The sequence below is a fragment of the Hyaena hyaena genome, unplaced genomic scaffold (genome assembly GCF_003009895.1).
Source record: "Hyaena hyaena isolate Hyena2069 unplaced genomic scaffold, ASM300989v1 scaffold_156, whole genome shotgun sequence".
NCBI classification, from domain to species: domain Eukaryota; kingdom Metazoa; phylum Chordata; class Mammalia; order Carnivora; family Hyaenidae; genus Hyaena; species Hyaena hyaena.
The window spans coordinates 1,513,322-1,526,492 of record NW_024080788.1 but is presented as its reverse complement, the minus strand read 5'-3'; the positions used below and the strand labels follow the sequence as shown (position 1 = coordinate 1,526,492).

The 13,171-nt window shown below is 38.7% G+C and overlaps 1 protein-coding gene across 1 annotated transcript in view; it reads left to right on the top strand.

Annotated features, from left to right (window-relative positions):
* The window catches only part of FAM81B (family with sequence similarity 81 member B), a 56,748-nt gene that overhangs the window by 27,288 nt on the left and 16,289 nt on the right, over window positions 1-13,171 (top strand). Inside the window, exon 7 of the mRNA XM_039239355.1 lies at window positions 8,218-8,347. Within this exon, the coding sequence (XP_039095286.1) occupies window positions 8,218-8,347 (130 nt within the window). The remainder of the gene's footprint in view (window positions 1-8,217; window positions 8,348-13,171) is intronic.

The following is a 13,171-nucleotide window of genomic DNA, read 5'->3' as shown; positions in this document are numbered from 1 at the left end:
GTTCCTTGTGTGTTTGTCTGTCTGTTTTCTTCTCCAGGGCTACCTCAAGAAACAAGCCAAAGTACACATGGTGGAGAGTCCCAAATACCTCTAAGAGTAGGAAAATAAAATAACCAAGGTCTCAACAAGAGAGACCAAGAGATACCATTCAAAGAACTCCTTCTGAACTGACAGTACCTGGACAAAGGAATATTCTAGTAGTAGCTAAGTTGGTGGGGTACAGAAAGGAAGCATGAAAATGAAAGGAAGCCCACTGCATGCAGTAAACAAGGTGGGAAATGGCAAAGGCCTAAACTAACGCACTAGCCATGAAAGTCTAGAGCAGGTAACAGACATTAGGAAAACGGAATCTACAAAGTACCTATGTGTGTACACACACACACACACACACACAGATATGTATTTATATTATGTATAAATGTTTATACATCTAAAATATACAAAATTATATATTTCCTTATATAATATCTGATACACACAAAGGAAAGTTTTTAGCATTTGGGTAAGTTGTGAAGCAATGTAATAAAATAAACACTAACAAACCCACCATCCTACTTAGATGTGCCCTGAATTTACAAAGATAAATACCAAACATCTGTTTTGAATAAAACTTGGAATTTGGTTCCACTTAGTGGTGTGCTGATGACACCTCAACTATTTTTTTCTGCAAACCATTATAAACCCAGTATTCTATTTTTCTAAATCCTGCCTTATATATAAGACAAAATAACAGATTTAAGTGAAGCCAAGACATGAATGGAATAATATTAAGAACAAGATGTACAATTCTTTTTGCTCAGCTTCAATTTCTTTTTTCCTTTTTTGTTTCCTTTTTAAAAAATAAAAATTATTTCTATTTTTTTAATATTTTTATTTATTTCTAGGAGAGAGAGAGAGAGACAGCGTGAGCAGGGGAGGGTCAGAGAGAGAGGGAGACACAGACTCTGAAATAGGCTCCAGTCTCTGAGCTGGCTGTCAGCACAGAGGCCGACGCGGGGCTCAAACCCACGAACCGCGAGATCAGGACCTAAGCGAAAGTCGGACGCTTCACCGACTAAGCCACCCAGGCGCCCCAAAATTTATTTCTATTTAAGGTCTACAACATGATTTGATATATACATGCATTGTAAAATGATTACTGCAGTCAAACTAATTAACATATCTTCAAACATAATGACCATTTTATGTGTGTGGTAAGAGCACCTGAAATCTTCTTTCTTAGCATATTTCCATTATTCAGTATAACATTATTAACTGTAGTCCTCACACTGTATATATAAGGTCTCTAGGCATAGCCTTCCTACCTAACTGCAACTTTGTACTCTTTGACCAACATTACCCCATATGCCCCCCCTTCACACCCTGGCTAACATTCTAGTCTCTGCTTCCATATATTTTACTTTTTCAGGTTCCGTATGAGATCATGCAGTTTCTTTTTTCTTTCTGTGTCTATCTTAATTAACTTAACATAATGTCCTCCAATTTTATCTATGTTTTCACAAATGGCAATACCTCATTTTTTGAGTCTGAATAATAATTAGAACGTCTGTGTGTGTGTGTGTGTGTGTGTGTGTGACCATTTCTTTATCTATTCATCTGTCAACAGACACTTAGGTTGTTTCCATATCTTGGCTATTGTGAATGTTGCTACAGTGAACATGGGAGTGTGGGACGGCAGATATTCCTTCCAAGTACTGATTTCATTTCCCTGGGATGTACATCCAGAAGAGGCTTTGCTGAATGATGTAATAGTTCTATTTTCAGTTTTTTGAAGAACCTTCATACTGTTTTCTACAATGTACCAGTTTACATTCTTACCAACAATATACAAGGGTTTTCTTTTCTCTACCTACTAGTCAACGTTTGTTATCTTTTTATTATTTTGATAACAGCCACCCTAACAGGTGTAGGGTAATATATCATTGTGGTTTTGATTTGCAGTTTCCTGATGATCAGTGATGCTGAGCACCTCTTCATGTACTTGCTGGTCACTTGTATGTCATCTGTGGATAAATGTCCATTCAGATGCTTTGTCCTTTTTAAAAAAATATTTACTTTTGAGAGAGAGAGATTGAGGCGGGAGAGGGCAGAGAGAGACGGGGACAGAAGATCCGAAGCAGGCTCTGTTCTGACAGCAGAGAGCCCGATGCGGAGCTCCAACTCATGAACTGTGAGATCAGAACCTGAGCCAAAGTTGGCGGCCGCTTAAACAACTAAGCCACCCAGGTGCCCCCACTCTTGTCCGTTGTTTAATCTTGTGGTTATTTAAAGCTATCTCTTTTTTTCTATGGTCCCGGGGGACTTTCAAAGGAGCCCCCTCAGCTCTCAGAGCTGGGTGATTTGGAAGCCAGTCTCTCAGGTGGCAGCTGTGAAGGCTGGAGTGCTGGATGTGTGGTCCAAACCCTCACTCCTCAGGAAGAAGCTGAGGCTTGGGGGTCCCCTCTCAACTGTAAGGCACGGTGCCAAGAACGGGGTTTGCAGCATGAGTGTGTGTCTCAGCTTTTCCTTCCCATTTCAGTGTGGGTATATTCTTTTTAAAATTTTTTTTAATGTTTATTAATTTTTTTAAATGTTTTATTTATTTCTAGGAGAGAGAGAGAGAGACAGTGTGAGCAGGGGAGGGTCAGAGAGAGGGGGAGTCACAGACTGAAACAGGCTCCAGGCTCTGAGCTGGCAGTCAGCACAGAGCCCGACGCGGGGCTCAAACCCACGAACCTCGAGATCATGACCTAAGTGAAAGTCAGACGCTTAACCGACTAAGCCACCCAGGCGCCCCTAATGTTTATTAATTTTTGAAAGACAGAGAGAGAGTGCAAATGAGGGAGGAGCAGGGAGAGGGAGACACAGAATGTGAAGCAGGCACCAAGCCCTGAGCTGTCAGCACAGAGCCCGACGTGGGGCTTGAACTCGTGTCGTGACCTGAGGCGACTACAGATGCTTAACCAAGTGAGCCCTAATGTGGGTATATTCTTAGTTGCCGGATAAGCAGGAGTCTTTAAATTAGTTTCTGGATTTTTCTCAGAGGGAAATGATCTGCATGTGGCTGTTTATTTGGTACATCCAGAGGAGAAGGGAAACCAAAAGCCTCCTATTTCTTCACTGGACTCTTCAATTGCTTAATTACCTTCCCCTTGAATCTTAGGTAGTGACTTTAGGACAAGGTCTTATTTTTCCTGGAAATATCTCCTTGTTATGAAAATTTATTTAATCTATTTGTTAATCTGAGACTTAAATTAAGCCTTCCTCTCCCATCCTGTGTATTTTTGCCAGGCAAGGGACTAACAGACTAGCGGAGGCAGATTAATTACTATCTTTCTATGCATATTGACCTTAATTCCAATGAGTATTTTGGCATAACTGAGATTAAGTTGATTATTTTAACATAGTTCAGAGGAAACATTTTACTGTTGCCTAAATCCAGCTCAATATTTAATAATGACAGTGTGCTTCGAATTTTACACCCGATTTCCTACTCCAAAACAAGGGTAGTGTAAAAGCAAGTGCTTCCAAGGAGATGAGGTTCTCAAAGTTGTCCGGCCTGCTTTTGATACCCTCTCCTCCATCGAGTAGATGATAGTCTCAGGTGCAAATGAGGAAAAGCAAATATGTAAAGAACATCCATAGAGATGGCCAGGATTTACAGTCTTCAGCAGCAGCCCAAGGACGCCGAACTTCAGCTACATTTGGCTGTTTGGGACCCAAAGGCAGATTTTCTTTTAAGAAAAATAAGAAATTGTGTTGCTATGCAATTAAAAGCAAAAATCATATTCTTTGTAGGAATGATATCATGGATATTGTCAACTTCCAAAAGTTAAGAGTAGGAACTTCTGGTTAAAGATAATTGAATAAAGGTATTTTTATGCCACTCCTCTCACTTGCGACATCTTAAAGTCACTTAAAAGTAGGAGAAGGGCAGCAAAAACTCCACCTTTAATAGAGCTTGGAAGTTGCCACAACTGCTAACCACAGAGCACGCTTACAAATATTCTCAGGTCTGGACTGATAGTCTTCCTCAGATCTTAGACATAATGATTTACTCCAAATCAAGAATTGTAATCCTAAAAGCTATAGCCAAAGAATGTGAATGGAGTAGTATTACGCTAAGGGCTCAGGCGGGTCATAGGACAGACAGGAAATATCCCTTTAGAGAATCAGGTCAGTGACACAGAGCAGCTGAGGAATGTAGCTGACGATGCATGTGTTATTTATCATCTAGAAGCTCCGTGCTTGCAAATTCTAGGACTCAAGGCTGTGAGATACACCAATGCAGGTTTTGAGGAGGAAAAGGGGAGATGTGCCCTCCCACACCCTGCGGGGCCTAAGGAAGTAACAGCTTTGATACTGCAAGCCTGAGTGTAGGATGTGGTCTACTCCTCCCCCCACACACGCGTGGTGATCTTCTGCAGGTAGTCACAATCAGCCAAAGATGTAAGCGTGATAGTTAGGTAGAATCTAGCCTGTGCATAAAAATCAGCTCCGCCATTATCGATGGGCACACAGAAAACACGAGCCTGATGAGCAAATGTCAATGAGAATTACCAGAAAAACACAGGAGGAGTTCAAACCAGAGGGTCTCCTCCCGTCAAAGAAGTTAAGAAAAAAGGAAAGAGATGAAAGCAGATCGCTGATTGAACAGCAACAGCTGTAATTTTGCTCCTTCCCAAAGTCTCACTAAATCTACCACAAAACAAACAAAAAATTTCTTTTTAAAACGGACCCATAAAGACAGGATATCAGCATAGAAATCTTGGGACCTAGGAAACAGACATGTGGAAACTGACTTAACAGATGTAATAAAACCAGTTTTAAATCTGTGGGATAAGCTGAGAATGATCTGGTTTTATACCACACAATTCTCAAAAGGCTGAGGTGTTGGCAGCACCAGGAAACTCGGAAACTAGGTAAAGACAGGCTCTGGTCTCTAAGGAGAACTGGGAAAAGCAGGGTGAGGGAGAGCAAGGAACCACTACAGTCTGTTGTTGTAACTTCTGGAGTTCTCTCTTATCCAGCAAGAGACTGCATGCAGGATTAAAGAGATGCTAATGTCCAGGAAGGACAAGAGCCCCCAGTAAGGGTCCTTGCTCCGTTTTTATTAGATCAGAAGGCTCACAAGCGTGATGGACGCGCACAGACAGACAATGAAACCGTGAACATTAACTCATGGGTATGAGGGAAAGGGGTTTTGAGGATACACAGTATTAGGGGTTTGGGTTGATAACAAAACAAAGTTCAGGTGCTGGGCAGATGCTTGTTTACTGCAGGCATGAGACGCCATGTCTGTTTATCATAGCTTGTTTAGGGGATAAGACAGAGCCTGCTGCCCTGCATCTCTCTTTTGCTAATAAGCTCTGCTCCTGGCAACTTCAGCCTGCTGCTGTCTGTAGCCCTGTTTACCTGTTTCCCTATTCTGGTCCTTCCTTCCTGAGAAAGCAGCTTTCTGCTATTGTACTAAATTGGGGTGCTTCCGCCCTGAATATCTAATCTTGGTTACCTGTCTTTGGTGCTTTCATCCTGTGGCTTCCTATTTCTTTATGCCTTGTTAACCCATCAGTGCAAGCTCAGGGAATTCCGAAGCTTATTCCCCACAGTTTGTTATTAGCCTTTTAGTTTTTATTGACTTCTAAACTATAGGCATGTTTTACTTCGATAAAATAAAAATGATTAAAAAATATGAAATAAAAGGGCTTCATCGCATAACACAACACAATAGATAAGCTGAAATTGCTCAGGGATAAGGTGGGAAAAACATTAAAACATCACAGAGATCAAATCTGTTTTTGGAAGCCCCCGAAATGAAATAAAGAGAACTAAAAATAATAATTTATTTTTTAAAGGCAAACATGAGCAACCCATAAAAAATGAAAAGAAAATGTTCTTAAATATAGAATTTGTAGAAAAATGATGTATATAGCAGACAAGTAAAATTCACTCAACATAGACCGTGTAGGACCTCCTGAAGAAGAGAGAGAATAAATCCTTTAGGAAAAAACTCTTCACGCATATAAGAGAAGAAAACTTTCTTGAAACGGAGATTTGAATATATAAATCAAAACTAGAATTCAAGAAAAATTAATATAACAAGTGAATCAAAGTATCCTGGTTGAGGAGCCCCTGGGGAGATGGGTTGGTTAATCATCCTGTCCAACTCTTGATTTTGACTCAGGTCATGATCTAACTGTTCGTGTGAGATCAAGTCGGCACGCTATCAGCTTGGGATTCTCTCTCCCTCTCTCTCTGCCCTTCCCCAACTTGTGCTCATGGGTGCGCTCTCTTTCTCTCTCTCACCAAGCAAACAAACAAACAAACAAACAATCAATCTGGGCGAAGTTACTGAACATTAAGAATAAAGACATCATTAGATAACCAGGTAGACAAAACAAGTAGTCAGCATGTGGCCTTAGGCTGGCAGTATGTGTTTTTGCGTGGGGAGACAGGAATTAATAAATAATAGCTACTGATCTTTCCGGGGTGCTTCCTCAGGGCTAGGTGCTGGCTAAAGCATTTGATTCATTACCTCCTTTCATCTTTAAATAACCTTATCAAGTGACTTTTTTTCAGGATAGCCACTTACAGTTTAGAAGGTTGAGCACAAAGCATTCCAGAGGATACTATCTATGGCTCCTCTGTTCATGCTGCCCATGTGGCTGGCAAGTCTGGTGTTGTGTGGTGGACAAATTGTGCAGCTATGTGCAGTGGCTTGACGTCATTACTCACTATTCTCAGTTAAGGAGAACTGAAGCTCATCGACAGTTAAGAAACTTTTCCCAGATCACAAAGCTGGGAAATAGCAGAAGCCGGATTCAAAGCCTGGTCAACTGTGACACCGTAGACGAATTCTTAACCATTAGCCTAAAGTGCACAGGCCAGCTGTCTCTGAAGGTCGAACAAGGAGGGGGTTGAATGACGAGTGGCAGGGAGCGGTGACAGCAGCAACTGTTTCTATGTAATCTTTGGGGATCTTAATGCGGATTCACAGAACAATATCCTAACTAACTGACAACATAGCTTGTTTTGACAACAAGTTTTATGTACAAATGTGTGAAATGGCTTTTGCCCGTGACTTTGGTGCATTACAAGCCAGCTCCCATTAAGATTAATTCCTAACTTTTCTTCCCAGCAATCTCCCCTCCCCTACCACATTCTCCTGGAGTCTTCTCTAGGGATTTTTCAGGCAAAATTACCATCATACTCACTTTGGGCTCAACTTTAGTACTAAAAAACTTAAGGAAAAGAGATTGATTTCTAGATCCTAAAGAAAAAATTGATGGCCATAAAATAAGCTATATTTATAGCACTTTGCATAATAGCATGAAAATATAATTCCTAACTAATATTATGAGGACAAAGAATTATTTTATAAAATTACAAACTTCAAAGTGATCTCTGATAACTTTAGACAAAAAGCACATTCAGCATTCTCCATATTTTTCATGCATTTATGAGTGCATTGAAACTGATAACATAGTATGAGACATGCCATCTCCAGAAAGAACCCTTGAGTGGTGATATGGGGTAGGCTTCCCTGACACGCTGTAAGATGGTTAATCTTCAACTCTGACCCCATTTCACTAGACTTACTTCTTAAAATACAACTCTATGAGCCAAAACTTCATTCACATGTTACTGTGAATTGCTTTTGTCCTAATTTAAGATAACACTTGACTGAGCCCACTCCAGGAGTAGGAGTTTTGATTGAGGGTAAGAGGAGGGAAATTGTGTTTTGAAGATGGGTTGGAGGATGATGGTAAGCTGGGACTCTTTGTAGCCAGAGGAGAACTGACAATCTTGGAGCAAAAAGAAAAACCAGACTAAACAGAGGAAAGTGGATTCAGAATGCAATATAGAACAGGAAAACGTTTCAATTTTGCCTAAACATAGGCAGCAGGGAGTAGTCCCCAAACACCAAAATGTGTTGGAATGCCTATGACTGAATTGATACATCAGACTGAAAATCTAAAATTCCCTCATTTTCTCCTAAAGTCTTCATCTACTCCAACGCAGGTCTTTGATTTTGGCCAGTGTATCATTATCCAACCTGGTTTCTGTCTCATCAGAAAAAGGAGAGAAAAATGAAGATTTCTGTTTATGTTCCCATGTCTACTAACATTATTGAAAGAACTTTAGAACTTTTGCTGTGAATGAATGCACACATCCTACTGTAGTATTAAAAATGTTTGAGCCTATTGATCACGCAACCAATTTTCGTCTTGCCACTAGATGTGACTCCAGCATTGTGAAGCTTTCTGGAGACATTCAGTTCATCAGGCATGAGCACCAGAAAATTGAAAAAACAATTCAAGATTTCGTGTCTGCCCTAGAAACTGTTTCTAAGAACTTGGATGTGAAGGTAACTGAAAATATTTGGAACTCTTACATTATGTGTCACTGCCAGAAGATCATTATAGCTTATCAAAATGCCTAGTAGAGTGGAAATTTTTCAAGAGAACTCTTTTCTTCCAAAGCGTTTAAATGTGACAGTCATACATATATTCTATGAGCAATGTCAGGTGAATTAACGAAAATTTAATGAGCACCTCCTATGTTCCAACATAGCCACCCATTGTAAGCCTGTGCTACTTGATTCCACTGTTGCTGTTATTCTTTTACTCTCTGGGCTTTCCTCAAAGACTGTAGAACCAAAGATTATAAGCAAAACAATTTCTCATGGAAGTTATTATTATTAAATATGTGACCTAAATGTGAGTTGATTGTTACAGCCCTACCGTAGGTTATGTCTCTCACAAAATGATATACAAATCCACTGCCCTGGTTTTAAAGGCCATGTCTACACTGGCCCCCTGCTTATTGCTTCAGCTCATCCCATTTTTCCTGGCTCAGTCCTCACACCCAGCGATACTGGACAACCTGCAGGTAGATCCCTACAAACTCTAAGATATTGACAGACTCCATATTGTTTGTGCTCTTTTCTGCCTGAAATGCCTCTCCTTTTTCATCCTCCCAATAGCTTAACTAAAGGAGCCAATGCAAACTCTTCCTCTTACTTTTTCACATACCTTAGTAGCAATAAGCACATCTCTGAAGTTGTTTGGGCAGAACAATGTGGAAATCCTTTGAGAATTGAGGGACTTATAAGTTTGGTGTGTGATTATTTGCTCATAGGACCAAAATAATCAAGAGCAGAAGGTTTAGATGGGCATATGTGTTACTTTGATCCCATTGGGTTCACCCTGCCCACACCTACACACCCATCTAATTAAGTCCTTATAGTTTTTGGGTTGAGTCTCTTTGTTTTCCAAAATACTTAGTCATATAAAAAAACAAATCATAACCTTGTTATCTCTGGTTTTCTGATGTGAAACCTCAGTACGCTTTTTGTAGAGCCATGACCAGATTTTCCAGATAACTGTCAGTTGAAAGTGGTCATAGAAGGCAGCTTGTTTAGTTTCTTATTATACTGGAGATGTCTTTGTTGTTTGCTGTTGGCTGTTGGTTTGATATATTTTTAACCATGTTAAGAGAGTGCCCTTCAATTCCTACTTACTTCCATTAGTTTTTATTAGTACTAAGTTTTTATTAGGACTGAACATTTCACCTTAAAAATGCATTGTAGATATCAACAAATGCCTAAATCTTCAGATTAGGGTTTTTTTTTAATTTGGGTTTTTATTTGTTCACTCGTTTATTTCTGGACTTCTGATGTGCTATGTCAATTCATTTCCCAATACGGAAACATTCCTCCATTTCTGCTATACAGTCATTTGACTTTGCATTTAAGTTAAAAATTTAATTTGGGGCACCTGGGTAGCTAAGTCAGTTAAGCCTCTGACTCTTGATTTCGGCTCAAGTCATGATCTCATGGTTCATTAGTTGGAGCCCTGAACTGGGGTTCGCACTGAGAGTAGGGAGCCTGATTGGGATTCTCTGTCTCCCTCTCTCTCTGCCCCTCTCCCACTCTCTCTCTCTAAATAAATGCAAAAAAAATTTTTTTTTAAATGACACTGATTGAAATTTCTTCTTAGTTTTTTTAAGGTAATACAGATGATATGTATGGTCCACAAATAGAAACCATATAAGAAAATATACACTGAGAATTTTTATGCCCACCTCTGTCACCAATGATCACATTCCTTCATTTCCTCACTGAAAACCATTTTTATTACTTTGTTATGCATTCTTTCAGTATGCCTATATGCAGATACAAACAAATGCAAATATACTCTTAGTTTTTCCTTTTTACAAAAAAGATAGCATATATATAATATGCTTATATATACATATTATATATATAGTAATATATATTACTATGTATCTGTTTTTTTAACTAAACAAATATATCCTGGAGATCAATCATACTAATACATGGAAAGCTTCCTTATTGTTTTTTACAACTGCATATTCTTATTCTGTGTACAATAGTTCATTTAATTGATCTCTCACAGATGGACATTTGGGCATTTTTAATATTTTTCTCTTTCAAACAATGCTGCAACATGTAACCTGCACCTATGTCATTATGTGTATGTCCAAAGGTATGTCTGTAGGATTACTAACCAGAAGTGCAATAGCTGGGTTAAAGTACATGTTTGTTATTTTGAGCATTATTATATTGTTAGCAATATGTAAAATGTAAAAATGAGAACATTTTACATATTGCCTCACCAATGGTGTTGACTTTTGAATTTTGCCACTTTTATAGGAAAAAGAAAGCTAAAATCCTATTTCACGTAGCCCTTCTTTTCTCATTTTTTTATGTTTATTTATTTATTTTTGAGAGAGAGAGTGTGTGTGCACACAGCAGAGAGGGAGGGAGAGAGAGAGGATCTCTAGTAGGCTCTGAGCTGCCAGTGCAGAGCCCAAAATGGGCCTCAAACCAATAAAGAACCATGAGATTATGACTTTAGCTGAAAACACAAATCAGACACTTAACAAAATGAACCACCCAGGCACCCCTTCACTTAGCCTTTCTTAGTGTGAGTGAGGTTCACATCTTCAAGAGTTATTTCCATTTCCTTTTCAGTGAGCTATCTATTCATCTCTTTTATCCATTTCCTTATTGGTCTGTTTTTCTTCTTCTTTTCAGTTTTTAGGAGCTATTTATATGTTAGGGAGATGAGCATTTCTCTCTGTTATGAGCTGCAAATACATTTTCCCGTTTGTCATTTGTCTTTTGACTTCGGTCACGCTTATGTTCTCAATTTATAGCTAAATTTATCAGTCTTTTCTTCTGTAGCTTCTTTTAGGTCACACTGAAAAAGAAATTCCCTAGGGGAGCCTGTGTGGCTCAGTCTATTTTGGCTCAGGTTCTGATCCCGCAGTCATGAGACTGAGCCCCACGCCCCCTTTCTCCCTCTGTCCTCCTTTCTCCCACTTAGCACTCGCTGTCTCCCCCTCTCAAAATAATTACTCATATTTTCTTCTAGCACTTTCATGACTTTACTGTTTATATTTAAATTCTTTGTCCATTTGGAGTTTTTCTAATATAGGATGTGTCTTAATTATTAATCATTGAGACCTTATAGTAATTTTAGTATCTGGTACAGCAAGTCCCTTTCAGTGCTTTCTTTTTTCCTTTTTCCTGGTGAGAATTGTCTGGTTTTGCATACGATTTTAAAAATCAGTTTTTTCTGTGGAAATTGGTCTGTTTAAAGACTATCTTTTCAAGGGTCAGCTTTAGTTAATTACTTCTGCTTGGAAAAAATTACCTTTTTCATCCAGATTTTGAAATTAATTTCCATAAAGTTGGGCAAAATACTATGAAAATTAATTTCATTCTTTCTTTTACATTTTTCTCCTCACCATTGTATTTGTGCTTTTTTCACCCCTTGATTAGTTGAGCTATTTGTGCTTTAATAGTTATATTGATTACTCTCCAATGAGCCAGTCTTTTCATGTAGTTTTAAGTTCTTCTATTTTGTTTTCCATGTGTTGTTAGCAATTCAAGCTTTTGTCTTCATTTTTTCCCCTTTTCCTGTGATTTGCTTTGTTGTTCATTTTCTAACTTTCTGAACCGTATATATTTGTAGTCTTTCTTTTACTGATTGAAGCGTTTTTGACTATGAGTTTTCCCTGAGGATTTATTTACTTCCCTGTACCCCTAGGGCTGATACAGTGATCTCATGGTTTCCTAGAAATTCTGCTGTTATATCATATTTCTCCCTTTGATTGAACAGCTTAAGAGAGGTTGTTGTTTTTCCCGGGTTAAGGATTTTGTGTTATCCTCGTATTCGTTTTTGGATTTATCTCACTGTAATTGAAAATTTTCTTATATTCCAGCTTCAGTTTTTGGAATACTTTGAGGGGTTTGATGCCTGGATAGCAAAATTTTCTACATGTTCTGAAAGAATATATTCTATATTTTTAGGGCACAAAGTTCAGTCGATATCTAAAAACTTGCTTGTTGTTTAGGTGTTTGGGATCCTTATTATTTATTTATTTTTTTTTTTTTTTTGGTCTATTCTTCTGTCTTGGATTGAGAGAAGTGAATTAAAATCTATAATTATTTGGCTTCCATTTCATCTATCACTTCAGCTTTGTGAATGTTTTCACTACACTATTTGGATCATATTTATAACTACTCTATCTTTCCTTATTCTTAATGTTAGTATTTATGTGTTTTCTTTGTGTTTAGGCTAAGAAAAACGTTGTCTACTACCTTTTCTAAGGAACAGCCCTTGGATTTATATATCAATCCTATAATTTTTTTAATTATTGATTTTTAATATTTGTATATTAGTTTGCTATTGCTATCATAACAAATGACCACAAACTTAGTGGTTTATAGCAACATAAATATCTCATAGTGTGTGCAGGTCAAAAGCCTGGGTGGACTAGAGTAGAACCCTGCTTAGGGTCTCCCGATGGAGAAATCAAGATATCAGCAGGGCTATGTTCTTGTGAGGCAGCTCGGGGAATTAGTCCTGTTCCAGACTCATTCAAGCTTTTCGCCAAATTCAATTTCTTGAAGCTGTGTGACTGAGGTTCTTGCCGGCTGTCAGTTGGAGACATGTTCCCTCAGCTGCCAGCCTTCCTTCTCATGTTTTCCATGTGGCCTCTCTCCAGGCCAAGTCCATGTCATGCTTCAAATCTCTCTGACTCTGGCTAGAGAAAGTTCTCTGCTTTTAAAGGCTCACGTGATTGAATTGGGCCCAGTTGGATAAGACAGGATAATCTCCCTATTTCAAGATCTGTAACCTTAATTATAGCTGCAAAT